We start from the raw sequence: 21,091 nt of genomic DNA on the forward strand, positions 1-21,091 counted from the left end.
TAGGCCAGTGCAGTGCATCTAGATCAGGGAAGATGTTTTGGATAGTGTATTTTAAAAGCTGATGTAAAGCCAAGGACAAAGGATGAAGGGGACAGAAGAGAAGGATAATAGAACAATGAGATGTTAGGGAAAAATGCTTTTAGCTTAACTCATTGGTGTCTGGGGAAATACAGGGAAGAGTGCTCACTACCACCCCAGTTATTTCAGTTTTCAAAGTACCTTTTGGTCTAGAATTGCACATACTTCCCAATATCCCAATGCACCTCTCTGCTATGTTTACTCCTCTGTATTCCTCTCTCTCTCTTCACTGCCAACGCCCATCCCATGCCACCTCCAGGTCAGAACCGTTTTAACCCTGTCTTCAAGAATGTTGGGACAAGTTGAGAGAGAAGAAAAAGAGAAACCAATTAGATGGGGATAGCTAGAGATTTTGTAGACTCTATCCCCTTTCAAACTTCGATATGCCACAGTCTTCTTTCATGCCTATTACATTTTTTAAAAAGAGATGAACCCAAATGAGAATAAACAAAATGAGAGGGCAAAGAGACATACTAGGTTATCACTGCCTCTGGGGAGCCGTCCATAAACATGCCCTCTTCTCTGACCCCTGCCCTTCCCTCTAAGTAGAGTGAGAAGATCCTCACCATATTCCCATAGTGCATTGGTGATATTTTGTTATGCTTATCACCCTGTATTTTATTGTTTGCTTATACAGTTTTCGCCTCACCTGGACTGTGAACTACTTAAAGCCAGGATGTCTATGTTATTTACTGTGTGCGTGTAAGTGAGATGGGTGGAATGCCGTGATTTCCCAGGTCCTTGGGACATTTCATTGTAAAGGATGGAGTACGGGAAGCATGTGATTGTTCCACTAAAACCTCATGATAAAATAAATTATGACTCACTCTTTATTATATTTTATGTGTTTAAGTCTGTAATATGAGCCTCTTTTTAATGATCTAAGTAGATAGTGGCTAGAAGGATAAAGGTAAATAGTATCCAGGCACAACTATGTTATTAACACATAATAGACAAGTGTGGGTAGCTATGGAAAAGTGAATTGGTCATAATCTTAAAGTGGTCCAGTCAGAGAAATTAAATTAGGTTAACTAAAACAACTCATTCATTTTAACCACTTTACTTCTAAAATACTGAATCAATGCCATTTTGTCTGGTTCTGATATCCTTCATGCCAAAATAATCAATATTAATGCAGTCAGAATTACCAAGTGAACTACTGTGTATGTCCATCAAGAATGTTTCTCAGAAACTTCATTCACTATGACTTAATATGGATTTACATGTTGAGATTGAGGTCTGTATATGATTATTTTTACAGAAAAATTCTAGATCCAAAAACACCTCATTGGTTCAGATAATATGAACTACAGTGAAACTTTAGCACACTAAAAAATTTGGAGGATCCTCTGCCATTGCAACAGAATTTCAAACCAAACCCCAAAACCTAATTAAAGTCATATTTTTATCACCTTCTTTTCCCTAATTTTATAAAACCAGATGATAGCTATGCAGAAAATATGGTACATATTAATTGCAGTGATCAGGTTAACAATTCCCAAAGAAATTGTATATTTTTTGATGTCATGTACTTAAAACTATGGGTCAGCTTATTTCAGTTTTCAAAATACATTTTGGTCTAGAATTGCACATACTTCCCAATATCAGAGTAAACCGTAATGCCTCATTTTATCCTCCATTACAGAAGACAATAGATGTGCATCTTCGAATGCAGTGTCCTGCACCAAGTGCCTTGCGCTGGGTCCGGAATGTGGATGGTGTGCTCAAGAGGTGTGCCTTTTTCTTTCTTTCCTTTTTTGCTCTTTTCTCTTTTCCTTAAAGTTGACCTTCTTTCTAGCATGATTTCACTGACCTAATATTCTGTGCCTTGAAGATGCATCAGGAAAAAGAAAGATACTGCTGAGCATCAGGAAAATTTTCTTTGGTTTCATGCTTGGAAACAGCATATCTGGCTGAATATAAGTATAACCTTTTTATTAGGAAAATTATGGTAATTTTGAAATGAAGTGCAAACCATTTTATGTTTTCCATCTGTTCTATAGAGAGAATTGGCAAACACGGATAGTAACTTTTGATAGGTCAGTAGGCTTTGTGTGAAATTCTTGCTGCAGCTTGGGGCATTAGGTTATATATCCAAGTTGGATCGTTGTCTTGTGCTTGCTTATTAAAGAAAAGCAAGCTAATTTATTGTTCCATCTCATTTGTTTTTATTTGAAATACTTGGAGATAAGTGATTTGCTCCATTTCATAACACTGTACATCAGTTCACTGGCTACTTATGCAAAATGGGATGCTTTTCTTTGACATGTGACCCTATTCATGCAATATTGTGTACATTAAATTCTGTTACATGGAGAATAACCAGAAAATGTTTATTCTTCAAAATTTGTATCTTTATAGTCAAATAAAGAGAAACATATCCCAATAACAAACTTTTTAGTAAAACGATTATAATGTGTTCCTTCCTTCTTGGCTCTAAACTTGTATTGAGTTTTTCCTTCCTTGGTAATCTTCAATCAAAATTACCTCATATAATAAGTTTCAATGAGGAAGCGAACTGCTAATTTGGGGTTTCTTTTATGAGATTGCCTAGGTAACTTTATGATTATTTATGTAGTTCCTGAGAATTGAAACAAACAGACCTTTAATGGCCTTTTGCTTGACATGAAGAGAAATCTCTAGCTTTTGCAGGCTCTGATTTAGCTGAAAAAACTGTACCTACCATTATCTTTCCAATCTCTCCTGTTATTACTTGCCCTTTTATACACCCCCAAGAGCAAACAGAAATATGAAAAGTAGCAACGGATGATGGACATTACTTTCTTCTATGCAACAAGTCAGGAAAAAGGCAGGGGGGGGGATCATGAAACAGTAGCCACGTCTTCTGAAAGTAAGCAGCCCTCCTACTGACAGCCCAGAGGCTTCCTGGATGTACTCTGGGCTTTATCGGTCAGAAAATCAGATGTCACTCAAAACTAGGCAGTGCTTTGCCAGAACCCATGGAGCCAGTCAATGTCATAGAGAGGACAATTCCAGAGTTTCCAGGACCAATCTCATTCCCTCCTATAATCCAAATGACCAGACAGAATTCACTCTTTTCTCTGAGCCTCCCTTTCCTCATCTCTATAACCTTGAGTTTGAAGTTTACTTCCAGTTTTTCCTCGTCAGGTATGTTTTACATTTGTTGATATGTTGATATTTCCTGACCCTCACCCAACACTCCGTTTTAGATCTTTACTGCATGACCAAGGAAGATCATTAGAGTTGTGAAGATTGTGCCAACTTAACTTCAGCTCCTGAGAACTTTAGTGACTATAGTTTAGAGGAATTTTCAAAAGATGGTTCAGAAACCCAGTTACTAGCTAAATGCAACATGCCAGCCATATAGAATGTCAGTTTCCAGAGAGCACCCTTCTCCATCTCACACCTCTACTGGCATGAAAAGTCTGGAGAGTCACAGTTATGGGAGTAGCAATGTCAGTCCTGCCACGGAGGAGGGATTTTGTGTATTCAGAGGAATGGGTGGTCCAATGGAAGGAGGTAAGCCAAGGAGGAAATGTAGGGTGGCTTCCAGAGGTGTCTGCTGTTGGTCCAATCCTCAGAAGGGGATCTCAGAAAACATCCAGAAATGACTTGGCTGTTCATATCCCGAAATATTCTTCTATGTGGTGCCAGGGTAGTCTAATTTATGTGTTGACAAAGCAGGCTCTGAAATGAGATCAACTTGGATTCAAATCCCAGTGCCATCAATTTCCAACTATGTAAACTTGGCCATGTTAACCTACCCACTCTGAACCTCAGTTTTCCCTAGCTCTGAAATGGAAATAATAACTGTAACTATGATACACTGTTGTGAAGTTTAAATGAAACTGTATGTGGGAGGCATTTGGCACACAGGCATTGCTTAAGTTACTATAAGAACTATGGTGAGACTCTAGAGCAATTCATTCAGACTTAGGAAACTAAGAAAATTGCCTGTGTTAAGAATACAACGTCAGGGGAAGCAACCCATGTTAGGACTCAGTCACTGGCCATATCATTAACAGAAGGAGCTGTCCACTCCCTACATGCTGACCTGACACCACTGAAAGGAAAAATGCAATGGTTAATTTTGAAAGATTGCCCACCATTTAGTCACATATGCAACTGATGGTTTTATTTCTCAGCCAGCAAGAGTACAGGGACAAGAAAGAAAGATGCATTTTTTTCTCTGTTCATGATTAGAAAAGATAAACATGAACAACTTAAGCCTGGTTTGTGTAATTCTCAAAGCTGGTCAAAAGTAAAAGTTCACTAGAAAATTTACACAGAGTATAATCAATTTGTCTGCATTCTTGTGTAGCATGTCAATCTGCCATTCTATGTATTTTGACTTCTCTTTCTCTCCATGCTACATAAAAGGAACTGGAAAATATTTAGGATAGACAAAATTGTATCAATATTACCTAGTTCAATGCCTCATATTCCTTTTAACATATGTGAAAGACTTGACATAACATATGTGAAAAAAAAAGATGACTTAACATATGTGAAAGTTTTGAAGACTTCTCTTCCTCTTCTGCCTGATATGTCAGATACAGGTTGTAATTAGATAGCCAGAAGTTTACAGGGCAGCCTTGGAGCATAATTAAACTAAAATATAATACAAAGGGCATTCACTGTCAAAAAGGAAGATGATAGAATTCTTTCATTTCTGTGCAGATTGCCATGCCTGGAGGTTAGAAAGACTCAGAAATGAGTAGGAGAAAAACCTCTTCCTATTTATATCTCCAGATTATTACATTAAATGGATGAAAGTAACAACTGATGAGAAGCCAACCAGGGTAACTTTCTAACCTGGGCTTTTCATTCTCAAATGGGTTTTAGACAGCTGGAGTATAAGTTTGCTTGAGTATTTCTTGTAGAAAAAGTAAAATATAAGAATTAGAAGACATTAAAATGACACAAAACACCAAACGTTAAAAGGGTGTGGTTTCAAATTCTTTTCTTTTATACAGAGTGGAAAGTAGGCCACAGTGGGTAGGGGCAGCATTCCATTCTTTATTTTGATGCCACGATCTTTTCTTCCCTTTTCAAACCTAATTGTCAAATTGGCAATGTTTTTCTAACTTAGTTTTTACAGTAGAGTAAAAACAGCCATGCTGATTCAGACACTGCAAAACAAATGATATTTTTTTGCCTATTTCAGCAAAATGATTTGACATTTAAAGGTCAAATGGCATAGCTTGATGTATAGTTGCACTGAATTAACCACCCTCCCCTCTTTTTCATTCTGTATATACAAATCACAAAATTTCCGGCTGCAAAGAAAAATCAGAGTTATTTGTACTTTATTTCCTTTCCTGAATTGAAGGCTTGCAGTTTTTACTTAAATTAATTAAATTAAAACGCATGTGGCCCTTGGTCTGTGGCCTTCATGGGAGGCATGAATGAGCATACATGTACCAAGCCTTATGCGCCCTCAGTATTCCCCAGGCTCTGGGACACCTGAGATCCCCCATCCAGCCCCTTATATCTAGCAGTATATGCCACCTTTCTCTGAGGAGCTCCAAGTTGTTTAAAAACTAAATCTCACATTCAGAACCTCTAAGTATTAACAACAGATAGGATAAACTTGGAAATGAGAAATTAAGGCTTTAAACATTTTAAACTTCAGGCTAAAATCTAGGTGTATGGTCAGTAGCAAGGCAAATGGAATTCTTCTATTCCCATGAAGTCATTCACCAATGACACCTGGAGATCTTGATTGAAAAGAACATATTCTCTTTTGTCTTTTTTTAAAACAAATTTATTTATTTATTTATTTATTTATTTATTTATTTTTGGCTGCGTTGGGTCTTTGTTGCTGCGTGTGGGCTTTTCTCTAGCTGCGGCGAGCGGGGGCTACTCTTTGTTGCGGTGCGCTGGCTTCTCATTGCGGTGACTTCTCTTGTTGCGGAGCACGGGCTCTAGGCGCACGGGCTTCAGTAGTTGTGGCACGTGGGCTCAGTAGTTGTGGCATGTGGGCTCTAGAGTGCAGGCTCAGTAGTCGTGGCACACGGGCTTAGTTGCTCCACAGCATGTGGGGTCTTCCCCGACCAGGGCTCGAATCCGTGTTCTCTGCATTGGCAGGAGGATTCTCAACCACCATGCCACCAGGGAAGCCCTCTCTTTTGTCTTTTAATTATATTTATATTACAACTGTGCACCACACTCTAACTCAGGATCAGTACTGTAAAGGGTCACATAGTAAAATTTTTTGTGCCACATACTATGTCTGCTGTACATTCTTCTTCTCCTTTTTTATTGTTTTACAGCATTTAAAAAATGTAACAAGTATTTTTTAGCACTCAAGCCATACAAAAACAAGCCATGAGCTGTGTTTGTCCCACTGTCTCTAGTTTTCCAACCCTGTTTCTAAATTGAGAGAAGAATTAAATTAAAATCTTTGTATGAATGTTTTTATATTGCCTCCCACCATCCCATCTAATTCCTCACCAGTGCCAAGGATCTCCTTATTCATAATTAGTGATCTCATATTCAAGTAATATTAAACTTGAATATAATCTCTTTTCTCCATAACCCTATGACATTCTGTGCTTCCCCTAAATTTAATGCCTATGATAATTGCATTTACTTGCTTAATGGCTGAATTCACTGATGGTCTGTTGACTCTGATAACAGGGACTCTATCTGTCGTGTTCCAGTCTGTATCCTCAGCACCTAACAAACTACTGTCCCTGAGTATGTATTCAGTCAACATTCTTTGATTGAATGAGTAACTGATCAGAAACCCAATTCTTTGAATCGGTTGAACTAGACGAGGAATGACTGAATGCCAGATCAAAATAGCCACATCCAGGAAGATCACTAAGCAAATATCCAGGCAATATGTAAGCAAATATCCCAAATAATTCAGGCCAACACTATATATAATAAACTATATTTCTATACTTTTCAATACATTTCCTGTTCTTAGGAAAAAACCTAAATGGTTACATTCAAAAATAAAAACATCAAATCTTTCTCAGTCAAGATAAATTATATTTTAAGCTTGCTCCATTAATTCCAAGTTTACTGGATGGCTATTGGATTACCATCAACTAACCAGTGCTGAATGGTAATGAAAGTTCAAGATTCTGTTGAAAATCAGGAGAATTTGAGCTGCACTTTTATATCTCCCAGCCTCATTATGAGCATCTTCCTTGGTTTACTGAATTACAGGCTGTTACGTGTATAAGAAGTCGGAGAATTTTTAGTCTAAGAAATATAGATTTCCAATTCATTCTTTTATGAATTTTCAGTACCTAATGAGGCATGTGATTTCTAAGGACTTGCTCTGACATTCCAAACATAATAGTATATAGTAAACATACCAGTTGGGTTCTTTGAGAACTGAAGCTTACATGTGGAACCACACTGAATGGTCTATTTTGGCGAAATTTTCTTTTGGAGCAGTATTTCCAAAGTAAAATATTTAGGAAGAATTAAGTTGGTATAATTTTACAGTGATCAGTTAACAGTATTTAAAGTACTTAGTTTAAATCTCCTTTTTAATATTCATTTTCTTCTTTCAAAATAAGATTTAGAAATTAAAGCTTTATTTAAGACAAATTTGCCAGTATTCTTATTGGAAACATTCAGCTATTCTTAATAGTTGTATAATTTGTACAATATCGGAAGATGGCTTCTTTGCAGTGTTTGTTATGTGGTTTTCTTTGGTTATAACTGAGATGATATGCACTAAAAACATCAGTGATTTTCCTTCTTTTAAACAGGATTTCATTTCAGGTGGATCAAAGAATGAACGTTGTGATATTGTTTCCAATTTAATAAACAAAGGCTGCTCAATTGATTTGATAGAATACCCATCTGTGCATGTAACACCAAGTGAAAATGAAATCAATACCCAGGTGACACCAGGAGAAGTGCTGATTCAGCTACGTCAAGGTATGGTTATTTTCAAATAAATCAATGATGATTCTTAATTTGAAATTATATCTAGCTTTATTTGCTCATATTTAACACTTTATGGCAGGCAGTATTGCTGCAGTAGAAATAAGAGTGGGCTCAGAATCAAGAAATCAGAATTCTAGTCTTTCTTATGACTATAGCTAGCTGTGTGGCCTCGGACACTCTCTGCAAACCTGACCACACTATATTATAATTATGTGTTTCCAAACTTGATCACATTGTACTATAATTGTGTTCCTATGCCACTGCCAGCTCTGGAAGAAAGATAACATGTTTTAGTCCACTCTGTTTCTCCAATGCCTAACAGAGTGCTGGCATGTAGTAAGCACTCCATAAGTGTTTGCTGAATTTGTTAGTTGATTAATTAGTAAGAGATGTGAATTAAGCTAAGTCTTAGAGCCTTTGTGATAAGCTTTTAAACAGAAAACTATAATTCATAATTATCATAATTAACTTGAGATGCTTTGGCCCCTGAGAGTAACATACACTTTTCCTCCAATACTTCTCTTATACTTATCCTTCCACACCACTGTATTGCACATGTAGCAGGCCACTGGAAATTATTCATTTTCTCCAGTGCCAGAGAATCCCAATGAACTAACTACATATGGCAAGATAAGTTCAGGTACAAAGATATGCATCACTCAACTAGGTACATTTAGTTTTAAGTGGTATGCAATTGCCTTCAAGCCATCATTATTTCATTTTGGGTGGTCTTGTCCTGTCATTCAACTTTTGAATATCCATTATCGACATATGACTTCCCAATTCCAAAGCTGAGCTATTTTTCCCAGGCTCTTGGATTACCAAAATAACGAAATCCATTTCTTTCTTGGCCCTAGGCATATTCCCAGCTTCCAATTAAAACTGTGCACTTCACCATATCCAACAATTATACAGCCCAGTATGGACATAAATGAGTGACAGCTGGAAAGGGATACACAAAAATTAAAGTAACTAGGTTGGTAAGATTATGACACTTGCCACCTTCTATTGCTGCCATAGCAAAATACCATACACTAAGTGGCTTAAACAACAGAAATTTATTTTCTCAAAGTTCTAGGAGCTAGGAAATCTAAGATCAAGGTGCTGGCAGATTTGGTTTCTGGAGAGGGAGAGAGAATGACAGACAGAGAGAAAAGGAGCTCTCTGTTGTCTCTACATATAAGGGCACTGAATCCGCCATGAGGACCCCACCCTCAGGACCTCATCTATATTTAGTCATCTCCCAAAGGCTCCATCTCCAAACACCATCACATTGTGAGTTAGGGCTTCAACATAGAAATTTGGCTGGGGGGTGGGGGGCAGGGAGGGGACAAAATTCAATCCATATTCCTTGATATATAAAATAATGTTTTCAAAGGCCATGAAATATTTTTAGAAATTAATTACATTTTATACAAGAAAACTGAACTCCAAAAAGTGAAACTTTTTATAGGCCAACATCTCTGAACACCGCGCAATAAAATTTAAAATCAATACAAGAGGATAAACAAATATTAAATAATAGAGAAACAAAGAAAAGCTTTTCCTAAATAAATTCTATCTCCAAGAATAAATCAAAACTCTAGTCATAGACTATTTAATAATAACAATAATAACAACATACATCATAACATAATGGGATGTGTTCAAAGTTGCTCTCAGGATAATAAAAAACTTTAAATGCTTTTATTATTAAAGAAGAATGAAGCATCCAGATAAAGGTATAGGAACAACAAAAACAAAATAACCATAAGGAAAACAAGAGGAAGAAATTCATAAGAAAAAAAACAAAATGAAATGCAAAATAGAAATAAAAAAGTAAAATGAACGTATAAATCCAAAATCTGGTTATTTGTAAAGCCCAATGAAATAGACAAATTGTTGGCAAAGCTAATTAAGAAAAAAGGACAAAAAGCAAATGACCTGATTATACAGACCATAACCAGAGAAACAAATATTGGGTAAAAAAAAACTTTAAGAAAATATTAAAAATGGTTAAATGTATTAAATGTGGTAATAGATATAAATTGTGATAATAAAGATAATTTTCTAGGAAAATATACATGACTAAAATTGACTCAAGAAGAGGGAAACCCCTAAGAAACCTAATAAAGATATAAGAAGTTAAGAAAATTATAAAAGAAACTCCCCCTAAAAACATTAGGTCTGGGGGCTTCCCTGGTGGCGCAGTGGTTGAGAATCTGCCTGCCAATGCAGGGGACACGGGTTCGAGCCCTGGTCTGGGAGGATCCCACATGCCACGGAGCAACTAGGCCCGTGAGCCACAACTACTGAGCCTGCGCGTCTGGAGCCTGTGCTCCGCAACAAGAAAAAGGCCGCGATAGTGAGAGGCCCGCGCACCGCGATGAAGAGTGGCCCCCACTTGCCGCAACTAGAGAAAGCCCTCGCAGAGAAATGAAGACCCAACACAGCCAAAAATAAATAAATAAATAAAAATTTAAAAAAAAAAAAAACAACATTAGGTCTAGATGTTTTCATGGGAAGAAATGATTTCATGTTCCCCTAAACATTTAAGGAACACATTATCCCTATGCTACATAAACTCTTCCATGGTTTTAGAGAAGGCATAGAAGCTACTCAATTTTTACAAGCTTATAACTCTAGTATCAAATCCCTAATAACATTTTAAGAAATCAAATTAAACTGCATGTGATAATAAAAAGCAATGTCACCATACAAGTAGATTTAACCTAGGGTAGTTGATTGTCTTAAAATTAATGTATTTTTATCATCTTAGTTTGCCAAAAGAAGAAAAATATATATTGTTATCTCAATAGATGCCCAAAATCATACAATAAAAATTTAGTATCCATTCCTGCCCAAACCAAAATTGAAGACTACTTCTTTAATATGTATTAAAATCCTTTTGAAAGTTTTACATAAAAGCAATCAGACACGAAAACCGAATACGAGTTATCAACATTTTGAAAAGATAAAGCAAAATTATCATTATATGTCTACCTGGAAATCCAGGCAAATCAACGAAAACTAACTATTAAAATTAAAAATAAAAGGCCATGGCAGGAAATTTTTTAAATATTCAAAAATCAATGAATTTCCTATATAGTATTAAATATAACTTAAAAAGGGATCATTTCAAAGCAGCAACCTAAAATGTAAACTGCTTAGTGATTAACTTTCTAAAAAATATGTAGTCTATTGTGCTACGTAAAACAGAGTATGAATAGATGCAGAAGAATTTTATGTTCCTGAATAGGAAAACAATATTATAAAAATAACAGTTTTCTATAAATATATTCTAGTAATGTAACAAAATCTAAGTGAATCAATAAATGTAAGACAGTCCCAATCAAATTTAAATGCAGTTTGTTTAAACAAATCTTCAGTGATACTCATTATACACGTATCTATCTATTTCTATCTATCTATCTCTCCATATATATAACAACATATATATTTAGGATACATTCCTAGGAATAGATTTACTAGGTCATGTATATTACCAGATTATTCACAAGAAAAATTCATGTCCAGTTAGGCTTTCAAGAGTCAACCTCGCCCATTCTCATTCTTTTTAATCTCTTCAATTTGTTAAGTATAACTAGTCCATTAGCTGTTTTCTTTTGTCTCTTTCCTATTACTAGAAAGCTTGAACATTTTTCTTAAGCTTATCAACTATCTTTATCTCTCCATTTTGTGCGTGATTTGCCCCTCCATACAAATTTGCTTATTTTTCTCATTGAATATTAATTTTCAACAGCTAACAGATGAGGCTTATCATATATTATTTACCTCTAAAAAATATGACTAATAGCCTTTAAAAATGTCTTGCTCTTTTTTAAATACTTGAGATTTGAAAATTACAAGGAGCATTTTTTTATACTGGTATGTTACTTTTAAATTTATACACTTAAATGAATTTAGTCTGTTCTCTTCTGTAGACATAATGGTGGCTGAATCCTCCTGAGACTATAAATTAACAGTTCAAAAGTTGGGAAGTTATTTCAGTGCTGTAGATAAGCAATGGCAGTAATGGTAACAAGGCAGGAGAAAAATGGCCAGACTTGAGAGATAATCCGGAGGTTTCATCCCCAGGAATTGGTGATTGATGAGTATGGGAACACCTGGGCTCTGGCTCGAGCATCTAGGTGAGGTGGAAAGGCTGCTCTTTGTGGAGGGGGTGAGTCTGAGTTCAAACAGACATCTTGAGTTAACGTAGTGACTTATCCGTTAGAGGCTGGAGTTCTGAGGAGAGATAGGGTTGGAGATAGAGAAGCTGGAGATGTCAACATGAGGTAGTAAGTGAAGGTAGTATGAATGAGATCATGGGAGTAGGAGAATCAAAAGACAAATGCTCAATGTCTATGTCAATCATTACAGGGTTTGATTTTAGTCAATTCCCCAATCCTCATGAATTTCTGTGTGAAAATAGTGTAACTGTCTAATGTGTATGTTATCTTTCCAATATAGCTATGACAGAACTATATTTTTAAAATCTGCATATATAGCAAATAATTATTAAAATAGATTTAATAAGTTCATCTAAAAGTGCATCGTGGTATCAAAGACATGCCAGCTTTGGCATATAATATATAAAGCTGTATTTTACCAACTCCAGATATATAGGAACCTCATTCCTTACAATGTAAAAGTCCTTTGCACCCTAACACATATATAAGAGTTGAGGGTCTGGTATAATGAATACCTAAGTGTAAAATACATTTATTCCCTAATTTTAATTTTGATTTATTAGATTTATTTATAGATAATCACTTTATTCTTACCTGATGAAAATTCATGACCGTCAATGTAGCATTTATTAAGGATTTTAAAAAGTTTTTATTTTTAAAAATACAAATATTTCTATTACATCATATACTAAGTTTTTAAAGGAATGTTAAGGCTATATAAAATATGTATATAATTGAATATTTTAAATGAGATTTTAAAAAGATATTTTCTTTTACTTTTCACTTCTTAAACTATACTTTTTAAAATTTTTACCTATCAATTTTATGGCAAAATAATAACAGAAATAGGCTACTAATACTAGTTTATGTCCCCTAAGAACAGTGAAATGAAATGAAATCTTTAGGAAGATAGGTGAGAGAAGATAATTCTCGATTTCTGTTTCAGAAGTAATATAATGTATATGACAAGGATTAGTATAATTTGTACTTCACTAATTGAAGAAAAGGTTTCAAACTTGATTCATTTTAACACTGTAAAGAAAAAAAGTTCTTTAGTGTAGCTTAATTTAAAATGTAAGATTTTTCAGGTATTCTTCTTGAATTCAAAACTTTTTTCAAAAAACCTAAAAATATATAGTCATGCATTTTTCCTCCACAGCACCTGGCACATATCCCCCATTTTATCCCACACAGAAATCCAGAAATGTGCTGGAGTCTGTACCTTGCTGTTTCAAACTAGTCTTATTCTTGGGCCTTCTCCTTCCCCTGCTCAAGGATAATGAATAGAAATTGGCAGCTCTTTCTTCCTGCTACAGTTCTCCATATTTTCTTACGGTTTTTCAGTTTCATCTTATGCAGAATATTTCTTAGTTATCTTTTCTTAATATCCAGTCATGTTTGTTGTAGCCAGCTCTTCAGAGATACTCAGGCCATTATGTGAGTGATTTAAAACTCATTCGAACAACTTTAGTTTTTTGGTCTATTCAAACCAATATTGGCAATAGCTCTAAGTAGGTCTCAACTTTCCTCCAAGTCCTCTTTCTTATTCTATGTCACAGACTCTTTTCTTGGCTTTAAAGTTAATCAAAGGAATAGGGTTTGAGCCTTTAGAATCTCAAATTATGAGAATGAAGCTTTCCTGGAGATAATGTAAGTGGTGGCATAAATATTTTGGGGCCAGATGATACTCTTTTCCTCTTATAGAGAGAAACTATTTAAGATCTCCCTAAACTATGGGAAAGAAGTTATAAATATTAACTTCTTACTGTGGTATATATATGGGCCTTTTGAAATGCTGTATCAAAATATTCTTCATATATAGTTTAAAGAACATTTATGAGTGGCTATGCATGTACCAAACCCAGAGGCTTCAGAGATGAATAAACAGTTCTTATCCTAATGTTGTTCTATCTAATGTTAGAATAGTTCTATCTAATGTTGGATAGAACAGTTCTATCTATCATCTGTTCTAACATTAGAACAGATCTAATGTTAGAATCTAGTAATACTAATGGTAATAATTACTAATGTCTATATATTTACTGTGTACCAAATACTGTGGTAAATATTTTATGTGGATCACTGCACTTAGTAGCTCTTACCCACTAAAAGAATCCACCCCCACACAGCTCCTCTCTCAGAGTAGCATTTAAGACATTGCTGCTGGAATTTATATCACAGTGGTGATGGCCGCAGATATTGTCTTATTTTTAGATGTGTTTCTTTCTCATTCGATATATTCAAAACCTCTTTAATGTCATCTTCCCTTTGAGCCCAGTGTTGGTGGCACCCCAGTAGGAACTGAATGGCGATTTTATCCAGGGACATGGTATCCATGTTCCCATGAAAAGGTATTTCTACTGCCTCCAAGAGAAGGTTTCTCCATCATATATAATTATCCAATCCAAAGCCAACTTGAGAGCATAATGTGGGGAGTGTCTCAGGCTCATGGGCAAAATGTGGTAATCTAAGCTTGGCCCCTTCAGCTTCCTCCTTAACAAGCAGAGTGGGGTTTGGGGTCAGCCTATGTAGGGCTGCCCACCTTAAGCTTACTACTTAAAGCTAGAACCTTTTAGGAAACTCAAGGGCCTTGCAGTTGAAAAGTAGCGATTATCATTCTCTCCAGCGATGAGTAAAAGGCCTGTGTACAGAAAGATTCTCCTTTCTCCTTTAGTGAAAACTTGTCTTACTGAGGTGTCAGCCCACGCTGAGGTCTTCAACTGACCCAGGTACATGTGCTAACGCCAGCACCTATGTAATCAAAATCAAGCTACAGCAGCCTGCATCCTCTAACCATGGCCATTTGGCAAGGCTTCCTAAAAGCCCTCTTCTTTGCTGAGGCCAGTGAGACTAGGATTCGCTTGCTAGGCTATGAGCAGCTGACATGTGCTGAAGGCCCCTGTGTGGCTAGCATTTTACTGGAGCTCCCTGAATAGCTCAGGCCTCCAAGGCCTGTGCTTTTGTTGATGCTATGTAGACTCTGCCTGTTGGCTGAGATAACCAACCAATAATATAACAACTCACACAATACGCGGAATATCTGGTACATTTTTCGATGACTCTATAAAAATAGGCAGCCATTCATCTTTAGACAGAGCCACCACAAACTATAATGATCCATCAAGATGAAAATACCATGTGGCCAGTTCCTAATGCCTTCAGCCATATGTCCAAGTCAGCAGTTAAAAAACAACTACACAACTTTAAAAAAATTAAAAATTAAATGCTGACCCACACATTAAAATTCAAGCTCCTCCACATGAACCACACTCCCCAATATGCTCCATTTCTATTTCTCATCGATCCAGCCCTGTCTACCAGATTCTATCATTCTTCTGAATTAAACTTCTCTACCCAAATTGCAGGACACTTCCACATGGGCAGGATTTTTCACCAGATACTTGGAAAGCAGAGCCAAATATATGTTCACTGGAGGCAGCCCAGCTCCTAAAAAAAAGGAGTGAAAGAGTTGACTGGGCTGGGCTATGCAAGCCCAATTTCTCCTCCCAAACTCTTGGGCTGAAAATCCAAGAATGTTATAATAAAGACGTTTCCTGCATTTAAAGGCAAATTAGGAATAAGTAAATAGCCCCTTTTTCCCATAATTAATATTACAAACCAAAAAACCTTACTCTTTTTAATACATTCCATAATCTGGCTGAAGAACATTTGATTTGTGAAGTAAGTTTAAAAATATTGCTATTTTTAATCATATTAAGACTGGAAATATGATTTGATAAATTGTAAGATTCCTTTAATAAGTAGATCAGGCTACCAATTATGTATACAAATTGGTATTTATTAAAAATTTTTTTCCACTCAAAATATTCCCCATGTACAAATAATTAATGACTTACAAGCATTTGCTTTATTATTTAAAAAAGTAAAATTCACAAACTTCCTGTATTTAAATTGATAACTTTTCATCATGTACTTTAAAAAGTTAAATACAGAAGTACTAACTCTGTAGGGTACCAGATCCTTGTATCACTTGATAATGGACAGAAAACTAAATAAAACTGTATTGCAAAGACAGTTTGTCTTTTGGAGGCTCCAGCAATTCTCCTTATGGTGACCCTCTCTACTCATCCAGTTTCTTTGCCCCTGTGATCCCTCTTCAACATATGTTTATCATGCACCCATTATGCATTGGACAAATGCTGTCCCCTACATTGTCTAGGTCCTCAATGTGGCACTGCTGCGTATCATTCTTCAGACCACTGTCTCATTTCTTCTTACAACTAACCGTTGGGGAGAATCTAATCAAGTAACTCATGATGAGGTAGGAATTATTTTGAATAGCTTAATGTACTTCTCAGTACCAGAGTTTTCACATCTCATATGTAAATATGCCTTAACCCAAAAGAATGAATCTACACCTGCATCCAATAAGGGGTAAATTTTCTTAGAATACCTTTCTGGCTGTCTTCATATCTAAAAGCAACCTGAAAACAAACACAGACACCTACTCTCTCTTATGATAGAATGCTGCTTGCCATTTGTGCTGTGCTTTACTAGACACTAGAAATACAGGTTCATATGGTGATAAATATATTCCCTATTACATTTATGTTGAGCTGGTCTATTTGCTATTATCTCTATCTGCCCTACAGAATTATGAGAAATGCATTATAGAAGTTGGAGACTAAGACATTGGTATGTCTGGGATGGTACGGTTTCCAAACTGCCTTGAAATTATTCTGGAATATTCCCAATTTCATTCATTATGCACAAATTTGTGATAATTGTTCTACACCTAAAATGTGACTGACGTATTGATAGCTTAACCTGAGATGTTTAAAATGAATACTATACTATGTTTGCCTTTCTTTGAACTAGGAGCTGAAGCTAATTTTATGCTGAAAATTCATCCTCTGAAGAAATATCCTGTGGATCTTTATTATCTGGTTGATGTCTCAGCATCAATGCACAATAATATTGAAAAATTAAATTCAGTTGGAAATGATTTATCTAGAAAAATGGCATTTTTCTCCCATGACTTCCGCCTTGGATTTGGCTCATACGTTGATAAAACAGTTTCACCATACATTAGTATCCATCCAGAAAGAATTCATAATCAATGCAGGTATCTAATATTTGACGTGGACTTCCTAATGCTAAACAAATTTAAGATCTTATAAAACCTCATTTTGTTTTTAAATCAAAGACTTACTAAATTTTATATTTTTGTTTTAATTAAATGATAAATGAAAATATGTATAGAAGAAGTATGTTCCTATCTGAAAACTTCTGAGACTGAAGGGTGGCTTTTTACTTTATATTTCTTCAAATATCATTCACTTAGTTCCTATTACAAAAAACACAAATAATATTAGTAATTTTGGATAAACCTCCAATAATCAGGCTACCACATATATATATATAAAATACCTCTTTGAAATTTCTGTATTCCTTTTTTGATTGCTCCAAATTTGCTGAATTAAGGTTTATCAAATTCAAAGTACTTATTTTGCCAGTATTGCATCTATATTTCCATTACTGTATTGTGACTGTTTATAATTACATTGCTTATGATGTGATTTCAAAGAAAACTCAGCCAGCACATGGAGGGTAGGTAGGTCAAAAGATGAGAATTTTTTTGCTAGAAAGAGCCCTTTTTCTTATCATTTTGGAACAGCATATTCCCTACTATGAAAGGAAAACAGACCTTTAAAACATGAATTTCTCACACGATACTTAGCCTGTTGAATTTTCAGAGAGAAATATAAATGTGTTCGGTTCTTCCTTAACAAAACATTTCATTTTATCATCTTCTTTCCTACTTCCATGAATTGCCCAGATCATTTACGGTATATACTCTAATTTACCAAAACAACTCTGCTTTCTGTTGTAGAGGAACAAGACCGATGCCTCTCCACATGGAGCTTCACACACCTTCTCCCCGAATACAAATGCACCTGAAGAATGATCCTCACCTTTGGGGACATTATGGAATTCTCAAAACAATTTTAATGAATTTTGACCATTCATCAATAATCCTACACCAAGCATCACTTTAAAATTAGCAAAATATTTTAAAATATCAAACAGTAGTACAATATTTTAACTGAATTCCTAAAAACATTTCCCAAAAAGTGTTTTTCAGCTGTTCCATGGGCAAATGTGATACGAAATCACTGTAATTCTCATCTCCTCTTAAAAATTAACAGTGCATATTAGCATAATAAAAGCCCTTAGGTGTCCTATATTAAAGAAACATGTTTAATCTTCTTTATGTTTTGACAACCAAGGCATTATATTCCTACATGCAAAGAAATATTCACCAATATTGAGCTTTTCTCTGATTTTATAAAATACAGATTTTCTCTAATAAAATTTTCTTGGCAAAAAAAAAAAAGGTATTCCCTTCTCACATCAACCACACACTTTTACTATGACTATGAGTAGTATTTTGGATCTTTGAAGGACGCATAGTAAAACAGAATTTGCATTTCTTCTATACCCATATAGTGACTACAACTTAGACTGTATGCCTCCCCATGGGTATATCCATGTGCTGTCTTTGACGGAGAACATCACTGAGTTTGAAAAAGCAGTTCACAGACAGAAGATCTCTGGAAATATAGATACACCTGAAGGAGGTTTTGATGCTATGCTTCAGGCAGCTGTCTGTGAGGTAAGAAGTTTCACATTATTGAATATTTGCTCAGATGAAAAGTTCTCCAAGAATTTAGGATTTTTCTCTTTGATTTATGGAGTGAAAACATAGCATAGAAGAATACATTCTTCTCCTATCTGTTATTCGTCACCAGTATTATTCATTTTGGTATGTGTTCAGGACAGAGGGGCTAAATTAGGAGAGGGTTATAAATAGGAAAAGATAAAAGGGAAAGAATAACTTCTGCACTTGGAAAATCATTTCCAAAAGGGCTGCTCTTTTCACTCACTACTCTCCAAGGAAAAAACAGAAATAGCTTGTTGTCCTACTCACATCACAGTGGGCAGTCTGTACTTCATAAACCTGGCTTGTTCTTCCTCTGTGGAACACCAGAAGTCTCTACCCAGGAGATAGTGTGGTCAAACGGCTGTGGAAGAGGATATACAAATAAAAGTTAATACTATTTATGAAACAGCATTGAATTTATGCACATCATTCTAGCCTGACTTAATGTTTTAAATTTAATGTTTACTTGAAATGAAGACCATAGTAAAGGTCTATGTTATTGTACAAGATCTAATTACATGTTTATTTTAAGAGACACATTGGATGGCGAAAAGAAGCTAAAAGATTGCTGCTGGTGATGACAGATCAGACATCTCATCTTGCTCTAGATAGCAAATTGGCAGGCATAGTGGTGCCAAATGACGGAAACTGCCACCTGAAAAACAACGTCTACGTCAGATCAACGAGCATGGTAATACAGCAATAGCCTATTAGTAGTTATGACTCTTCTGGTTACAATATAAGTTTAAATTGGCAATTCAGCTGTCCTTGTACCAAGAAATTACCTAAAGGATCATGATGCAGAGTCAGGATAAGTCATGAAAGACAAGTTACAGAACAATGCAGTCTATAAATTCTGCTCAATAAAATATAAGGCTGAAAGACTTTGATAATATCTAGTAGCTGACTCTCTAATGTCCTACAAAGCACTGTATAATTTATGAAAATAAGAGTGATAGAAGAGCTTACTTTTTACTCAACTGAAGGACCTTAAAAGGAAAAGAGCATATACATATAAGTTTGCCTTACTAGTTTACTTATAACTACTACAGGGTTAGTATTGAAAAACATATTAGAGATTAAGAAGAATGTATTTGGCTTGAGGAATCCTCGCAGTAAAATAGACAGAATCAAAGTAGAGACTAGGGGAAAAAAGGACTAAAACAAAACCGGCTTTCAATTTTATACCTCACTCCTTCCTTCTGTTTATCTATATTTAAGGGCTCTTTTGTTTAAACAGTGCATATCTGGATTGCTTCCTGAGGGTTAGTTTCGGCTCTGAATCATATATTTAAATACAATCTCTTAGAACAACATCTTTCCCAGCATAAGCTATTCTGCATGTAGAAAATAACTGCATAAAGCATCATTTACTTGTGACGTGACACCTACTTATACAGGCATGCAAATATTAGAACAAAAGCTTCCAAACTTTCTTATACTGCGGTACCTAGTGTCTTAGTAATCTTTTCCCTCGTACACGTAGGCAAAACAAGCAAACAAACAGCCTGACAGTTCTGTTTATTAAGTAGTTAGGTCCAAATAACATAACTATTTAGTCCTAAAAACTTAGTAGCCAGTTAAAAAAATAATACACATGAACATCAAAAAATATATATGTGTGTATATATATATATGTATAGTTTGTCATTCTTAGTAAATAAGTTACAATGGGAACTTCCCAAGCCTTGGAATCGGACTAGATATAACCATCCTCACTTCCTGTTCCGCACTGATTTTCACGTTGCCCAGTTTTGCAAAGATATGCCATCATCTAAAAGAACAGAGCCAAATGTAATGGTAAAGCTGTGAACCACCTCCAGCTAGTAGTTCATGGGTACCTGACAGATGCCACGTATTACTGTGCTTCCCTTAAAAATTCAAGATATTTTGAGGTACCCTGGTGAGTGTACTGCAGTGCTCTCAGGCACCTCATGCACAGTTTGGGAAATGCAATATTAGAAGCATATAAATTATGCTGAAATGTGTGTGGTTCCCATGAGTGAAATTTAAATAGTTTAAATTTTGTTAATCTGAAACATTCTACCAGACTTTTTGAAAGTCTAGAGCAGCAACTGTTATTACCGCATAAAACAAGTTCAACCCTTGGTTGGTTTAGATTCTTGAAAGCAGCCTCAACATTTAAAGATTTTAAAAAATAACTAGAATTTGAATTTTAAATTTTAGGATTTGGAGTTATTCCCTTAGTGTCTTTCTCTTTGCTAATTCTCTTCTACTCAGCCACATTTCACTTTGG

General features: G+C 35.5%; 1 protein-coding gene across 2 annotated transcripts in view; it reads left to right on the forward strand.

The window, feature by feature from the left end:
• Positions 1–21,091, forward strand: part of ITGB8 (integrin subunit beta 8) — a 93,776-nt gene that overhangs the window by 32,457 nt on the left and 40,228 nt on the right. Inside the window, exons 2-6 of one of the 2 annotated variants that reach the window (XM_036863523.1) lie at positions 1,724–1,809; positions 7,797–7,968; positions 16,989–17,235; positions 18,621–18,786; positions 19,367–19,525. In XM_036863523.1, the coding sequence (XP_036719418.1) occupies positions 1,724–1,809; positions 7,797–7,968; positions 16,989–17,235; positions 18,621–18,786; positions 19,367–19,525 (830 nt within the window). Of the gene's footprint in view, positions 1–1,723; positions 1,810–7,796; positions 7,969–14,823; positions 14,879–16,988; positions 17,236–18,620; positions 18,787–19,366; positions 19,526–21,091 lie in introns of those variants that run through there. The other variant, XM_036863524.1, reaches the window with a different exon arrangement.

Source organism: Balaenoptera musculus, chromosome 9, assembly GCF_009873245.2.
Source record: "Balaenoptera musculus isolate JJ_BM4_2016_0621 chromosome 9, mBalMus1.pri.v3, whole genome shotgun sequence".
Taxonomy (NCBI): Eukaryota; Metazoa; Chordata; class Mammalia; order Artiodactyla; family Balaenopteridae; genus Balaenoptera; species Balaenoptera musculus.